General features: G+C 36.5%; 1 protein-coding gene across 1 annotated transcript in view; it reads left to right on the top strand.

Annotated features, from left to right (window-relative positions):
* Positions 1 to 17,851, top strand: part of CEP350 (centrosomal protein 350) — a 140,013-nt gene that overhangs the window by 58,479 nt on the left and 63,683 nt on the right. Inside the window, exons 21-26 of the mRNA XM_049700523.1 lie at positions 1,176 to 1,298; positions 4,547 to 4,716; positions 7,311 to 7,507; positions 8,115 to 8,299; positions 8,843 to 8,930; positions 16,286 to 16,432. Coding sequence (XP_049556480.1) covers positions 1,176 to 1,298; positions 4,547 to 4,716; positions 7,311 to 7,507; positions 8,115 to 8,299; positions 8,843 to 8,930; positions 16,286 to 16,432 — 910 coding nt within the window. The remainder of the gene's footprint in view (positions 1 to 1,175; positions 1,299 to 4,546; positions 4,717 to 7,310; positions 7,508 to 8,114; positions 8,300 to 8,842; positions 8,931 to 16,285; positions 16,433 to 17,851) is intronic.

Raw genomic sequence — 17,851 nt, 5'->3', positions numbered from 1 at the left:
TCCAGTCATTCAGCAAATATGTCATGAGTATCGTGTCCCAGGCACTGTTGTGGGTACTGGAAATACAGTTATGGGCATACAGTCTCGTGGGGAAGAGAGACTTTAATCAAATATCCTTTAAGTGAATGAACACTTACAAATTAAGCATTATGAAAGAAAGGAACATATGTCTTTGAGATATACAACAAAGGAGTTTGAATAGCAAGGAGGTCAGAGAAGGTTTTCCTGAGGAAGTAAAGTTTATGGTGAGATCTAGTGGATGAAAGGGAGTCAGTGATGTAAAGGAGGTAAGGAATAGGCAGGTCAATACATGCAAAGGTGGAGGAGAAGATGAAGGAAGACCGAAGTGACTGGGGGCAAAGGGCAAAGAGGAGAATGGTAGGAGATGATGCAGGGATCAGATTATGGTAGAACTTTTCAGATCTTATGGATTTTGGAGTTTATTCTAGGAGCAACGTAAAGTCATTGGAGAGTTTTTTAGGCAGGGCTGGGTGATGTCATGTTTATGTGTACTTTTTAAAAATAAATTTATTTTATTTATTTATTTTTGTTTGCGTTGGGTCTTCGTTGCTACACGCTGGCTTTTTTCTAGTTGCGGCGAGTGGGGGCTACTGTTCGTTGAGGTGCGCGGGCTTCTCATTGTGCTGGCTTCTCTTGTTGCGGAGCACGGGCTGTAGGAGCGCGGGCTTCAGTAGCTCTGGCACGTGGGCTCAGTAGTTATGACTCGGGGCTCTAGAGCGCAGGCTCAGTAGTTGTGGTGCACGGGCTTAGCTGCTCCGCAGCATGTGGGATCTTCCCAGATCAGGGCTTGAATCCGTGTCCCCTGCACTGGCAGGCGGATTCCTAACCACTGCACCACCAGGGAAGTCCCATATGTGTATTTTTTTACATCACATTTTGACTGTCTCTAATTCATAGATTTTAATTCTCTATTCACATTCATTGATACTTGGGGTGATTTGTGTTTATTTCTCCTAATAAATAGAAGATATTCTTTAATGTGTTGTACACTTTTCTGTGAGCAAATGCCTTTCTTTCTCAAATACTTTGCAACAGTTATTTCATAATTTCTATTCATTCAAGATTTTATCTCATGTTAATATTAAGCAGTACTTAAAAATCTTTCTCTTGTTTGAGACTTTAAATGTTTTAATCAGTTTTTATTTTCTTTGTAGGAAAAGTCAATCTGGTCCACTCTCTCAGAGTAAAGAAGGGACCCTTGACTCCAAGCATCAGAAGTTTTCTCCTTCATATGATAGTTATTCTGAGTCTTCAAGACACAAGAATCGCGATAGAAGGTAAAAAGACTTTGATTTAATAAAGTCTGATAAATGGCTTAGACATTGCTTGTTTTGGATTCCTTAATCTTGTTTCTTTAAGCGAAATAGTGTCTTCCCTTCTGTTCTGGCTTCCCCCATTTAATTAGCTGATTTACAAAATAGTTGTTCCATGTAATAATATAGCTACCATTCCTTGACAGTCGACATTGTACAAGTACTGTGTAAGTTGTTCTTCCTGCATTTAATCTTCACAACAATCTTCCAAGACAGATATCCTCTTTTTATAGATAAGGGAACTGAGGTTCATGAAGATGTTAAGAAACTCACCCACAGTCACATAGCTAGCGGCACACCAAGGAATTGAACCATGGTTTGTCTGGCTCCAAAGCACGTTGCTTTGCTGATATCCATATTTTTTGACATTTCTGTATGTACTAATTTTTATCATTATGAAAGAAGATTGACTACTTTGTCCTTGTACTTGGCACAAGTATTAACATCTATAATTTTCAATTGTGGTTCTGTCCTTGGATTAAAAGGTTTTAGAGGCCTCTTTCCAGCATTCTTAGAGGTAGGATACCTATATTGTCAAAGTATACTAAAGCCTCAATTTAAAAATTAAATCATGAGACTAAAAAACATGAAGATTAATGTGGGGTAAGTACCAGCAGTTATTAAGTACTTACTCTGTGTCTGGAACTATATGACTTTCATTTAACCTTCACTGACTCTTAATTTAGGCCATCATCTGAGTTACTGCAGTGGACTCCTAATAGGTTTCCCTGTCCTGTAACCTTTTCCCACTTCATACATTAACCACATGGCAACCAGAGTGATTTTTCTAAAATTTGCAGCCAATTGGTTACTTACCTGTTTGAAACCTTCAGTGTTTCCTCAGAGCCACTTAGTATAGTGTGAAAGTCCCTTTATTATTAAGTCTTTAGTCTATCTCCAGCCCTGTCACTTGGCATTTCCCCTCTTACCATATTCTACTGGTTCTAACTACTTCCATTTCTCTGAAGAGCCATGCTCTCTTTGTCTCCTGTGCCATTACATATGATGTACCTTCTTTTTGGACCCTCCCCGCTCCATTTCATTTAGTTTACTTTTACTTGCCCTTTAAGAATCAGTATTACCCCTCATCTGCTTTAGAGATCCCTTCTGTGTTCTCCTACAGCACTCCGTGTAACTATTACAGCCTTTATCACCTTCTATATTCTCACTCCTATACTTATCACTTGTAGACTAGACTTGGAGTTCTTTGAGGGCTTCATTTTCATCATCCCCAAAAGAAACCCTGTACCCATTAACAGTCACTTCTTATGTCCTTTTCCAGCCTCTGGTGACAGCTAATCTACTCTCTATTTCTATTTTATATGGATTTTTATCTGTTTTGGACATTTCATATAAATAGCATCATACAATGTGTGGTTCTTTGCTACTGGCTTCTTTGACTTACCATAATGTTTTCAAGGTTTGTCTATCATGTATCAGTACTTTATTCCTTTATATAGCCAAATAATCCACTGCATGTATATCCCACAGTTATCCATCAGTTGATGGACATTAGGATTGTTTCCACTTTTTGGCTCTTATGAATGGTGCCACTGTGTACATTCATGTACAAGTTTTTGTGTGGTCATGTGTTTTCGTTTCTCTTGGGTATATACTTAGGAAAAGGATTGCTGGGTCATAATAGTAACTCTGTTTAACATCTTGAAGATATGCCAAACTGTTTTCCAAAACAGCTGCTCCATTTTACATTTTCACCAGGAATATAAAAATTTTCCACATCTTTACCCACACTTGTTGGTAGGCTAATGAAGACTGTGTCATTCTTGTATCTCCAGAGCTTAACGAAATGCCTGGCACATAGTAGGCAATCTACTACATGTTTATTGAGTGAATGGTGTGTAACTGCTAAGTGGAAGAATTGAGATTAACCCCATATCCTACTGACTCCAAAGCACTTGCAGTCTCCTGCATTCTGTCTTTTACCTTATAGCTTTATTATACAATTTATCCTTTCGAAAACATTTATTAAGCCAGACAGATAATTGCGTAATATTCTGATAAATACTATCGTAGAAATATGCACAAAAAAACAGTATAAACACAGAGACAGACCTTCCTTGGGAGTGGAGAAGGGGTCCACAAACAATTTGCAGAAATGATACTTCAACTGAGTCTTGAATTCATTAGGCAGAGAGGGAAGGAAGGGCATGTCACAAGAGGAAATAGCTTATTCAGAGGATCTCAAAACCTGGCTTATGATTGGCTATATATTTATCTTTAGTGAATGGATAAATTAAGGAAAGCAAAGAGGGAGGAAGGAAAACACTGAACTTGAAAACAAGTTCACTAAGCATTTGGAAATTTGAGGCTTAAAGTCAGGGGAAGAGTGGAGCTAGTGATACAGATTTGAGGCTCATTCCAAATGATAGCAGTTGAAATTATAGAGATGCATAAGATTGTCCAAGGAGAGTATATAGCATAAAGGAGAAAGGAACCAAAACCAAAACCCTAGGAAGCACAGTCATTTTAAGAAAAGGTAGAAAAATTAAAAGGACGCGAAAGAAACACAGGAAAACTTGCTAGGGAGATAGGAAGAGAAGCAGGTGGGAGTAGAGTCAGGGAATATAAGAAAGGAGAACCCTTTTATTTATCATTTAATTTTGATATAATTTCAAGCTTACAACAACTTTGCAAGAATAATATAAAGTTCCCAAATATCTTTCATCCAGGTTACCCTAGTGTTAACACTTTACCACATTTGCTTTAGTGAACTTTTAAAAAAGGAGATAAGAGGTTCATACCTCTGATATTGTAGAAAAAGAAATTATCTATTGGATTTGACAATTAGAGTTTAGGTGGAGTTTACAAGAACCGTTCCAGTAGAGTAGTTGGGAATTGAAGCAGACTGCAATAAATTATGAGGTTTGTAATTTAACAGCAGATAGAAGCCTCTTTTCCCAGTAGATTGATTTTAAAATGAAAGGAAAAAGGGGAGTGATAGCCTGAGAATAGTGGTTCCCCATTATGACTATTTAAAAGTGAAACCTTCCTTTCTTCTACTCATCTTTCCTGAAACAGTTTCTTCTCAGACTTATGTCTACGTAGCATTTTTATGTTTTACATCTTTCGTCATTTCATATGTTGATCATAAGGCACATTTCCTTGGCCAGATAAGTTTACTTTGAAGTTATGATCCTTATTTTGTTACCTTTATTTTTTTTCTGGTTTGTTTCCATAATATCCTTAAACAGGAGTAGTAGTGGTAGCAGCCGTCAAGAAAGTCCTTCAGTTCCATCTTGTAAGGAAAATGAGAAGAAACTTCATGGTGAAAAGATGGAGAGTTCTATTGATGAACAGGTCCAGACTGCTGTGGATGATTCTCTACGAAGTGATAGTGTACCATCTCTTCCCGATGAGAAAGGTAACTTTCTTTGCACATGTATGTATAATCATTGTTTGGGGAGGCTTCCAGAACCCTTTGAGATATTTGTGACTGAACTAATTAATATAATTAGGCAAGGTTTTATGTCTGATATTAAATGTATTCAGGTGAAACTGTTTGAAGGCCATACACCATGCCAGTAGTAACCTTGCTAATATTTTACATGGTTGTGTGTCATGATTCTGAGGGGAGGCAAGACTAAATCTAGGTGATCATGCATGTGAATAGAATATATACTCAGTACTGAAAAAAATTACTTTTATCCTATTGTAGATGTGTAACGCGATCATAAAAAGGAGAATACATTATTAGAACTTTAAATTTTAAACAATATAATAAGGTACAATTTCTTATAAATGATAACATCAGATATATTAAATAGATTAAAATTCATTACTTTTCCTGGATCATAAATTAAAGCTGTACTCCTATCAAATCATGGGTAGTAAATAATATAGCAAAGAAAACAGAATCTGGCAACAAATGGCACCTTTAAGACATTAAGTTGGTAAATTAATGGCCTCCATTCTAGATTTATTTTTTAAATAACTGGTCATTAAGTAGTGCTTTTGATTGATAGTGTAGAACCGTAGTCTTCAAAGCAGGATAGGCAAGACAGTCTTTGGAGTGTAAGAAGAAAATATTTAAATTAAAAATTTTTTCATCCTTTAAAACTCTTTTCTGTAAATTTTATAGTGACTATAATATAGGGATATAGTAGTCTATAGTTACGGCAGCCCTAGCTGATTAATACAGATGTTGGTACCTAGAAGTTGGGGTGATGCTATAACAATTACTAGAAGTGTGGCAGTTGCTTTGGAACTGGATGACGAGTAAAGGATAGAAGAGTTTTGAGGTTCATGCAAGAAGCAGCCTACACTGCCTTGTTGGTCATGTGTCTGACCAACAGAGATTGTTGGTCATTAAAGGTGATTCCGATGAAGTCCAGTAAAGGTGGAAATGAGGAACATGTTATTGGAAACTGGAAATGAGGAACATGTTATTGGAAACTGGAGGATAGGTAATCCTTATAAAGTGGCAAAGAACTTGACTGAACTTGTTTTAGTGTTTTGTGGAAAGTGGAAGTTAAAAGTGGTGACCTTGGATATTTAGCTGAGGAGACTGCTAAGTAAAATGTTGAAGGCATAGTCTAGTTTCTTCTTACTGCTTATAGTAAAATGTGAGAGAAGAAATAAACTGAAGGAATTATTAAGCAAAAAGAAACCAGAATTTGAAGATTTGGAAAATTCTCAGCCTATCCATATTGTAAAAAATGAGAAAGTGAGTTCTGGAGAGAACACCAAGGGTGTGACTGGACAGTTACTTCCTAAAGACATTACCCATGGATTTAATCAGCCATCTCAGCATGTTCAGCAGAAGCCAGGCACAGAGATGGGGTTAGACTAGCAGAGACACAGCCAGTTTGGACTAAAGGGCAAGAGACAGGATGAAATACAGGAAAGCTTTCAGACTTCTGGGATTCTGTGGGATGGGACAATAGAGCTATCCAGCTGTGAACACGCCTATCTTTCAAGAAAGCTAAGGTGGCTAGAATTCATGGGGCAACCAAAATCCAAAGAAATTAAAACATTGAAAAACTCGTATGAAGAGGAAAACGGGAAAATCTAGGTCACTTTGGTTTGGCAATGATTTCTTAGGTACAACACCAAAAGTACAATCCATGAAGGAGGAAATTGATAAGGTACACTTTGTTAAAAATTAAAAACTTCTGCTCTGTAAGAGACATTATTAAGAGAATGAAAAGCCACAGACTGTTAGAAAATATTTGTAAATCACATTGGATAAAAGACTTACATCCAGAGTGTATAAAGGACTTTTAAAACTCATCAGGAAAATCAGCAACCCAATTAAAAAATGCGCAAAAGAGCTGAACAGACACACTTCATTGAAGAAAATATACAAATGGCAGATAGACTATGGGAAAGGTCTTCAATATCATATATTTATAGGGAAGTGAAAATTAAAATCTCAATGAGAGGGCTTCCCTGGTGGCGCAGTGGTTGAGAGTCCGCCTGCTGATGCAGGGGACAGGGGTTCGTGCCCCGGTCCGGGAAGATCCCACATGCCACGGAGCGGCTGGGCCCGTGAGTCATGGCCACTGAGCCTGTGCGTCCGGAGCCCGTGCTCCACAACGGGAGAGGCCACAACAGTGAGAGGCCCGCGTACCGCAAAAAAAAAGAAAAAAAAAAATCTCAATGAGATACTATAACTTGCCTGTTGGAATAGCTAAAATCCAAAATAACAACAAATTGGTGGCAAGGATGCTGAGCAGCAGGAACTTGAATTCATCACTGATGAGAATGCAAAATGGCACAGCGCCGCTGGAAGACATTTACACAGCATTTTATAATGACCCAGCAATCACATGCCTAGGTATTTGCCCAAGTGATCTGAAAACTTATGTCCACACAAAAATCTATATGCTAATATTTGTGGCATTATTATTCATAATTGCTAAAAAAAATTGGAAGCTATTTAGGGCTACTAATTGAATATCTACTGAAAACTGTTATAATGATAAAATCTACTTGCTCCATATTCTTTTATTATAGATTCAACCTCTGTTGCAACAGAATATTCCCTGAAATTTGATGAATCCATGACAGAAGATGAAATAGAAGAAAGATCATTTCGATCTTTACTACCTTCTGAGAGTCATCGCAGATTTAACATGGAAAAGAAAAGAGGCCATCATGATGACTCTGATGAAGAAACTTCCCCAGAAAAGACTACACTGTCCTCTGCCAAGGTGTGTTTCAGTTTACCTGTGGAGATACTTCATAAATAGTTGTGGATGTGTTCTCTCAAAGGTATGAGGAATTATTTTGTACTTGAACTCGGTTGTCAGCTACCAGAATGATTTTCCTGAGATATCAATTTTATGTTATATTTTTGGTATAGATTCTGGCTTTGCTTCCCTTATAAAGTAGCTTACAAATTATTCCTTGGAATGATATGTAAGGCTTTTGAGGATCTGAGCCAGTTATGTCTAGCTTTTTCACTTACTTCACCCTTACAACACTGTATTCCATTTAAAAATTTTCATTTATATCTTTCTTCTTATTAAATTGTAAGCCTTTTGAATAACAGGGGCAAATTCGTACCCAGTTTTACACCCCTGGGACAATACCTAGCTTACAGTAGTTGTTTGTTAAAATTTTATTGGGTGAATAAATTAGCAGATGAATGTTACTGGCTTTCACATGCCTTTTTTTTTTGAAGAATGTTCTTTTACGTGGTTGGCAGCCTTTTTATATACATAATTATTTTTATAAGTGCATACCTCTTTTAATGAAGTTAATTAAGTTCCAGAAGGTTTAGATGGTGATAAACACGACATAAACTCTCTAACGCAGGAGCTGAGCATGCCATTCTCAGGAGGACAAGACAGCTTTTCTAAATTTACTATGGAGATGGTTAGACAGTATATGAAAGAAGAGGAAATGAGAGCAGCTCACCAGTCTTCACTCCTGCGTCTCCGTGAAAAGGCCTTGAAGGAGAAAACTAAAGCTGAATTAGCCTGGCTAGAGCATCAGAAAAAGTAAGCTCTTTCAGTGAACATAGTTTTGACTGTTCGATTTCTCCTTTCATGAAAAGGAAATGCCTTGTTTTCAGTGAACATAGTTTTGACTGTTCGATTTCTCCTTTCATGAAAAGGAAATGCCTTGTTTTTAGAGATGTTTTTGTTTCCTCATCTAATTTAATTTGATCAACCCAGTTTCTCAAGCTAGAAATACAGCAGTCATCCTTGAATCATGTTGCTTTCAAGACATCCTAAACATATAACATTTTCTTTGCATTTCTCTTTTATCACTTAACTGACTCTTATATTGTTATTTTATACTTAATTCCTTTACTATGTTATAAATTTCTCAAAGCTATTTTATCTTTAAAGGACATAGTCTAGGGTTTGCATGTATCATATATCCAATAAAATATTTGTTGGGTTAGGAGTTGCTGCATGCGGCAACTGTTTTCCACATTTGAAAATGCTAAATGGGTTAGAGATTTGTTAGTGGTTGAGAATTCTTGACATTAGAATAGAAATTCAATCTAATCTTTGTCTCAATGGGAATAATTGCAGACATCTACGAGATAAAGGAGAAGATGATAAAATGCCCCCACTCCGAAAGAAACAACGTGGTTTGCTCTTAAGGTTGCAGCAAGAAAAGGTATGTTAGGAAAAACACTCCTTTAAGAGAACGTAAGGTGACAAGTTAGATTGTGGAATCTATTATTTTGCCTGATCTTTTTCTTACTATCACATTAAAGGAGATTTAGTTGATATTTACCACTGTTGATACCTACTACTATAATTACAGGAGTTGCTTAGTGGCCTATTGTATTTCTCCTAAATTAAGGTTGTGTTTCACTGCTAACTGAATACAATATAGAGTAAGACCTTCTGCCTTCATTTACTATGTAAAATAAAGTTGTGCTTTGATATGCATATTTTTAAAATTAAGATGTTTGTGAGTCTAATTGGATTAATTTTTTAGTTACTGTTTCCCCAAACAGATTTTCAAGACATATGAATTACAAATTGACAAATATTTTGGCTTAATGGACTCAGAAAGACGTGGCATTTGTATCCTGGAGAGGCAGCATGGTGTAGTGGTTAAGAATTCAGGCTCTAGAGTCAGACTGCCTAGATTAAAATCCCAAACCTTCCAATTATTAGTTTTATAATCTTAGAAAGTTACTTAACTTCTCTTTTCCTCAGTTTCCTTATTTATAAACCAAGCATAATAATGATAACATACTTTGTAGGGTTGTTAAGAGGAATAAATGAGTTAATACATATAATAACTTAGAACAAACCTTGGCACAAAGGTAAGTGCTCAATAAATGTTAGTTGTTATTATTTGAATTCCAGCTTCGTCTGTTGCAAATGCGTATTCATGGTCAAGTTTAAGTAACTCTCTGAGACTTAGTTTCCTTATCTGTTGGAGTGAGATTTTATTTCATATGGTGGTTGTGAGGATTAAATGAGGTAACATATGTAAAATCTGTTTCACGTTGCCTGGTAAGTATTTAATAGATTCTAGTTTTCTTTTCCTTTATTGACCTGTTTTCAGGTACTAGCTACTGTGTTGGATGATCTGTGAACTTAATCATTTGAGTTATATATTGGAATATTACTTAATATTTTTTTTAAAACTTTGTCCTAAGAGGAACTCCCTGGCAGTCCAGTGGTTAGGACTCGGTGCTTTCAGTGCCGGGGCCCGGGTTCAATCCCTGGTTGGGGAACTAAGATCCCACAAGCTGCATGGCATGGCCGAAAAGTAAAAATGAAAAATAAACAAAATTTGTCTTTGATTTTTCAGTAGATTTACTATGATTTGCTTAGGTGTGGTTTCTTTTGCACTGATGCTATTTAGAGTTGCAGAGCTTCTTGAATCTGTTGTTTGTAGTATTTCATCAGTTTTTGAAAATTATCTCTTCAGGTGTTGCTTTTGTCCTATTCTCTCATTCCTTTCCTTCAGAAGCTCCAAGTAGACAAACGTTAGACCTTTGGACAATATACCACGTCTCTGTTCTGCTATGTTTTGTTTTTTGTTTTGTTTTTGTTTTGTTTGGGGTTTTTTTTGCAGTTTGTGGGCCTCTCACCATTGTGGCCTCTCCCGTTGCGGAGCACAGGCTCCGGACGCACAGGCTCAGCGGCCATGGCTCACGGGCCCAGCTGCTCCATGGCATGTGGGATCTTCCCGGACCGGGGCACGAACCCGCGTCCCCTGCATCGGCAGGCGGACTCTCAACCACTGCGCCACCAGGGAAGCCCCTGTTTTGTTTTAATGTCATTCTTTAAAACAGTAAAACAACCACGGCAACAACATCATCAACTACAACAAAAAACCACTGTGCTTCTGTTTAGAAAGTTTTTATTGACCTGTCTTTGAATTCGTTATAGCTTCTGCACCGTGATGTGTACTGTTAAATCTATCCAGTGAGTTCTTAATTTGATTTCTTTTTTAGTTCTATAATATCTGTTTCGTTCTTTTTTATAGATTTTAATTCTTGTTGAAATTCTCTACCTTTTCATCTGTTTTTTGACCTTTTTCTGTTACTTTTTGAACACATTATTCATAGTTATTTTAACTTCCTTATCTGCTAACTCTATCATTTGGACATCTTTGTGTCTGCTACTATTGTCTGTTTATATTTTTTATTATCATAGGACCCTTTTTCTTAAGATGCCTAGTAATTTTTTTTATTGAATGCTGGACACTGCGTATAAATAACTGCAAAGGCTCCAGATGATGTTATCTTCCCCTAGAGAGGATTTATCCTTTTCTCTTCTATGCAGTTAGAGTGGTCAGCTGTTCACTTTATTCCACTCAGGGGCTGAGCTGGGTTGGCATTGGGTTGCGGACTTGGTAAACCTCAGTCTAACACTGAGTTGTGACCCCAAAGGGATTTCCGTTGAAAACCAGGTTAACCGTTTTTACCAGCACAAGAGGCTGTTGGGGATTTCTGCTCTGCTGTTGAGAGGTTTCTGGCTTAATTCCTTAGCCTTTTTGCCTATGCTGCTTTAGAATTGGTGGATGTTTTGAGGTGAAGACAGAGTTTGAAGGCTGAAGTCTTAAGACTTAAGTTTAAGACTTAACTGTCTTGGGTCTTCAGTTTTTGTCACTGCAGTTCTCTGTAGCTGGTGGGAGTGTTAACTGGTGTAACGACTTTCAGAGCAGTTTGACTATAACTAGGTAAATTGAAGACACAATTTATGACTCAGCATTTCTATGTGTTGGTAAATATCCTAGAGAAGCTTTTACAGTATATAGGGAGAAGTGGAAACTATTTCTTCAGTAAGAGAATAGCTGAACCAGGGCATATTTCTGCAAGAAAATATAACACTGCAGGAAAAAAGAATGCATTAAAATAAGAACTGTTTAATAATGATAATGTTCTGTATCTCTGCTATCCAATACAGTAGCTACTAGCCACATGTAGCTTTTGTTAAAAAAAATTATTTATTTATTTTGGCTGTGCTGGGTCTTAGTTGTGGCACGCGGGATCTTTTTAGTTGTGGCATGTGAACTCTTAGCGGCGGCATGCATGTGGGATCTCGTTCCCTGACCAGGGATGGAACTCGGCCCCCTGCACTGGGAGCGTGGAGTCTTACCCACTGGACCACTAGGCAAGTCCCCACATGTAGCTTTTGAGTACTTAAAATGTGGCTAGTGCAACCAAGAAACTGAAATTTTAATTTCACTTAAAATTAATCTCAATTTAAATAGCTACATGTAGCTGTTGACTACTGTATTGAACAGGACAGCAGTAGGTCTTATCAAAGATCATAATATTGGGACTATCCTCGCAGTCCAGTGGTTAAGACGCCACGCTTCCACTGCAGGGGGCACAGGTTTGATCCCTGGTTGGGGAACTAAGAATCCCTCATGCCATGCAGTGAGGTGAAAAGTTTTTTTAAAAATTATAATATTAGTTATTACAGAAAAACAAGATGCAAAAGAATATGTACAATATGATACCATTCTTGTAAATTTTTAAAAGTCACCAATTAGTAATATATGTTCCATGGAATCACTCATGCATCAAAAGTACACAGCACATGTAGGGATGATATACTTCTGGAGAGGAAAATGGAAAAAGAGATTGGGGTAGAGTTTAGTTTTCTCTCTAATGAATTAATTTTGAAACAGATTTGAAACAAATGTGCAAACTGTTCAATCCCAGTGGTGGGGGTTCGAGTGACTAATTTTTCTGCATGCTATGTTTATAGGAGGCCAGAATGCTTTTTAAGTAAATGTGCAAAAAGTATTCTTTGATCCAACTAGCTGTTACAGACCAGGGTTCTTAGCCTCCTTAATCAGTAGAAATTGATCAGAGGCCAGACAAGAAATTCAGGCAAGGCTTTATTGGGGCCCCTGCTGTAGCAGGGGGGAGTGAGAACAAACAATAGGTTCCCTTGCTTGCTTGCTGCTTTCGGAGGGCTGGCGAGTTGGTTCCTTATGTGGGGTGAGGGTAGGGGTGTGTCCAGGGGTCGGGCGGGAGGGGTGACGTAGGTGGTTTGCCCACCCCTTAGGTGGTGCTGTGTGCAGGGGACATGTGCAGCACCCTGCTTTTGCTCCAGGCTCTTCAAAAGTGGCAGTTGGTTATTTTGGTTTCTTTGTATCTTTTGGGTCCAGAATTTGCCCTAGCATGCAAGCAGTTATTTTTGGTCCCATATAGTTTCTTTGTATTTATAGCTTAAGGAGAGGTGTCCAGGTGCAAGCTTTGCAGCATTGTAGCAAAGGTTCCCAGGTCCCAGGCCTGTCTCACAGCTACCCCTAGAAAGTTGCCCTGTAGGAGTAAAAGCACCAGAGTGTGAGGATGTAGGTACTGAGATACTTACTGCAGTTGTATCAGTAGGGATTATTTTGACATGTAGTGAGATGGCTGTGAGGAATTTGGCCACATATCTTTGCACAGCTGTATCCAACAGGAACATATTTTCCTTATTCTTTTTTTTTTTGAGATGAAATTCACATAAAATAACCGTTTTTAAATGAATATACCATTAACCATTTTATTTATTTATTTATTTTTAAAATATTTATTTAGGCTGTGTTGGGTCTTAGTTGCAGCATGTGGGCTTCTTAGTTGCGGCATGCAGGCTCTTAGTTGTAGCATGCATGTGGGATCTAGTTCCCTGACCAGGGATTGAATCCGGGCCCGCTGCATTGGGAGCACGGAGTCCTACCCACTGAACCACCAGGGAAATCCCACCATTAACCATTTTAAAGTGAACAGTTTACTTGTACAACCTTATGGCTTATTCTTAAGAGAGATGCAAACACTTTCCCCTTAGAACCCCTTGAAAAAAATCTTTTCTTTCTTCTAAGCTTGGATTGGGAGAAATTATACATTAATTGGTTTAGAAACTCAGGCCTAAGCTAGTAGCAGTTTTCAAAAGGTGTTCTGTAGAGCTCTGGGGATTCCTGAGACCCTTTCATGGGTCAGGGAGATCAAAACTATTTTCATAAGGATAGTGAGATGTGAATTTGCCCTTTTTTGTGTTGACATTTGCACTAAATGGTGCAAAAACAATGGTGGTAAAACTGCTGGTGCCTTAGCACAGATCAGGGCAGGGGCACGAAACTGCTAGTAGTCATTATATCTTCCACTGCCACATACTTGCAGCGAAAAAAATCTAGTTCTACTAAAGAATGTCCTGATTAAGTAGTAAAAATTATTAATTTTATTGTGTTGACTTCTGAGTACTTGTTGTTTTCATATTCTCCGTGACAGGAATGGGAAGCCCACAATTAAGCACTTTTCCTAGATACCAGAGGAAGGTGATTAACTCATGGGAAAGCATTTGTGTAGTTTGAATTGCAAACTGAGCTAGCCAGATATTTTTCATGGAATACCATTTTTACTCGAAAGAGTTATTCAGAGACAAACTGTGTTTGTTCAGACTAGGGTATTTGACAGTCATTTTCTCAGAAATGAACAAAGTGTGCTTGTCACTTCAAAGAAGGCAACTGACAGTGTTTGTTGCCAATGATAAGGTTCAAACTTTCAAGCAAATGTCAGAATTTTGAAAAATTTCTGTCTACCACCTAATACTAAAGAAGTTTTTTCGAGATCACAGTGATATTAATAAATGTGATTTGGGGGGATTGCATAATGAAATATGTGAACATTTGGAAGATCTGCATAACTGAGTGAACTAAACATTTTCCAAATGAGCAATGCATGGTATTTAAAAAAATCAAGCCACGGAGATGGGGAGGGATAAATTAGTAGTATGGGATTGACAGATACAAACTACTATACATAAAATAGATAAGCAACAAAGATTTACTGTATAGCATAGGGAACTATATTCAATATCTTGTAATAACCTGTAATGGAAAATAAGCTGAAAAAAAAATTAGTGTATAACTGAATCACTTTGCTGTACACCTGAGACTAACACAGTATTATAAATCAACTATGCTTCAATTAAAAAAAAAAAACCCAAACCAAAAAAAAAAAAAAACCAAGCCAGACAGTAAAGAGATGTGCAAACATCTACATACTATTTTCACTAATTTTGTTTGTTTTGAAAATTATAGTTATTTTCTTCAAAATGTGAATAAATGCCATTGTACGCTCATGAGAGAATGAGAGTGAAAAGGCAAATAATGTCTTGTCTTAGTATTATGAAGATAGTTTGACCCTGAGAGTCTCCAGAAGAAGAAGCTTCAGGGTCTTTGGACCGTACTTCGAGAACTGGTGCTTGAGAGGAATTCATACACGTGCCCAAGTAGACAAAAAGTATAAGGCTGTTGATTATAGTATTGTTTGTAATAGTAGACAACAACCTTATCTAACCATAGAGGTAATAGATACATGAAATCTGTATACCTCCAGTGTAAATTTATGCAGCATTTAGGGGCAAATCAACATGGAGACATATAAAAGCAATGTTTAGTAAATAAAGCAAGATTGAAAAAATATATGTATGATATAACTTATAAAATATTTTAAAACATACAAACCAAACAGTATATATTTTTTTGCAGGTAAGTACAAATATTTGTAGAAGAATTTTAAAAGGATGTATACCATGGAAGGATATATACCATGATAGTGGTTACCTCTAGGGAGTTGGAGCAGGGACTTGTAGACTGGTGTTATCTGTAATCTTTTATTTCTTTATGAAATTAAAGACTAAGAGAAAATATGACAGTATTAACAACTGTTAATTTGGGATTTTGGAATTAGATGTTTATTGTGTACTTTTCTGCATTTTCAGATAGTTTAAAAGATCTCTTTTTAAAATTTAAATAAATTGTAACAAGTTATTAATATCTTTATTATGCTTACTTTATTGACAAGAAAACGGATTACAACAAATTTATGAAAAAAATGGACAGTCTGTTAAATTTTATTATTAACAGTGAAGTGTATCATTTTTTGCCCACTATTAGCAAAAGAAAACAGTAATATTCTGTGTGGAGAGAGTTTGGTGCAATGTAGTCTTAAATGTTTCTGGTGGCATTTTATGTGGAGAAAATTCTTTTCTGAAAGCAATTTTAGAAACTATTCTAAGGGCCATAAAATCATTCATTCTCTTTGACTTGTTTGTCCTACTTTTTGGAATCTCTCCTAAAGAACTAATCCATAGTATGAAACAATTTATAGGCATTAAAGCACTATTCGGAATGGAGTTTAGCAATAGAATAATGATTACATTAATTAGTTTACTTGATATGCAGTTATTAAATAAATGTAAAGACTAAATGGCACTATGGAAAAATATAAAGGGGTATGTTAAGTTTTAAAAAGGGATATGAAATTATCAGTCTGTTGTAATTATAATTGAATTAAGGAATCATGTTAAATTATTTTAGAGTGATGGAGTTATGTGACTTTTTTCTTTCTCCACTGCTTAAAAATTTTTCAGTATTATTTTTATCTTGAAATGCTGTATGTATTTATTTTTGATATATGTGATGATTGGATTTTCTTTTTAAAATATTATTTTGGACTTGTCTCCTCCAAATTTCAATCCCTCACCTAACTCTTTAAACTTTAGGCAGAAATTAAACGTCTTCAGGAAGCCAATAAGGCAGCTCGGAAGGAAAGACAGCTGATTCTTAAACAGCAGGAGGAGATAGAAAGGATCCGACAGACCACCATAAAACTTCAGGAGAAGTTGAAGTCTGCAGGGGAGAATAAATTGGTAAATTACATGAAATTATTATTAATTTGTTTTCTGCCTCATGTTGCTTGCTAATAACTAACTCTACCTCATCTTCTAATGTGGTGGGTGTGTTCATTCTAGCACTGTGATACAGTAATGCACCAGGATAAAGTTCTATGTATGTGCCTTTATGTAAAGTGAGTCTTTTTTTTACTCTCATGGGATATTCAAGTTTTGAAAGGGACATGTAGGTCATATATTAGTTTAAAAATGTTTTCCATTTATAAATTCAGTTGGGACAGAGAGCCTTGTTTTTGCTTATCAATCCAAATATCAATATCAATATATATTCCTCAGAATTAATGGGAATATATTCAATCCAAATATATTCCTCAGAATTAATGGGAGGAATTAATTATTTTTGCTCTTTACATAATACTTTTGTCAGCTCTCTAATGCCTAATATAATGATACAAGGTTCAAAGGAAATATTCAGACAAAAACAAAATTTGGACCTATTCTGAAATACTGTAAAGTGTCAATATAGTGTTGGAAAACTCAGCCTATATAGCAATACAGTTAAATAAATCTCTTAATATTCACTGCTTTGATTTTTAAAATACACTTTAAATTTTGAAACAGTCTCAGATTTATAGAAAATTTCAAACACAGTGCAAAGGGCTTTGATTTTCTCAGTCGAGAGTTACGTTGCCAACAAATTAATATTGACACATTAGTTTTCATTATCTCTTTAATCTCTTTCAGTCTGGAAAAGTTCTTGACTCTCATGACCTTCACACTTTGGAAGATTACATGCCAGATATTTTGTAGAATGGTCCTCAAGTTGGGTTTGTCTGATCTTTCCTCATAATTAGATTCAGGTTGTGCATCTTTGGCAGGAATATCACGGAAGTGATGCTGTGTTGTTCTCTGCATTCAATCAGGTGGCACCTGATTTTGATTTATCTCATTACTGATGATGTTAACTCGAACACTTGATTAAGGTGGCATCTACCATACTTCACTGTATAGTTACTCTCTTTCTCTTTGTAATTAATAAGTGCATTGCATGAAGGTATTTTGAAGCTACATACATTGCTGTTCTTCGTCAAAGTTAAATTTATTCTTTTATTTATATCAGTATGAACTCACGGATTCGTGTTTTACTCAGCATTATAATCTGTTACTATCATCATTTGTTTTGATGCTCACTTTTTCTCAAATTGGGCCATTAGGAGCCTCTTCAAGCAGGTTTCTGTGTCCTTTTGACATGTACCCATCAGTCTTTGAGCACTTTCATGTTTTCTGGAACAAGATGTTTCAGGGTCATCTTTTACTTTCCCTGCCTCTGCCTTGGAATCAGCTGTTTCTCCAAGGAGGCTAGTTATTTAGAAATCAAGATCTGGTGCTAAGCATGCTCACTGCTATTCAGGTTTTGTTGCTCCTAAGCAACAAATC

Source organism: Orcinus orca, chromosome 1 (genome assembly GCF_937001465.1).
Source record: "Orcinus orca chromosome 1, mOrcOrc1.1, whole genome shotgun sequence".
Lineage (NCBI taxonomy): Eukaryota > Metazoa > Chordata > Mammalia > Artiodactyla > Delphinidae > Orcinus > Orcinus orca.
This window is presented reverse-complemented; position numbering and strand designations above follow the sequence as displayed.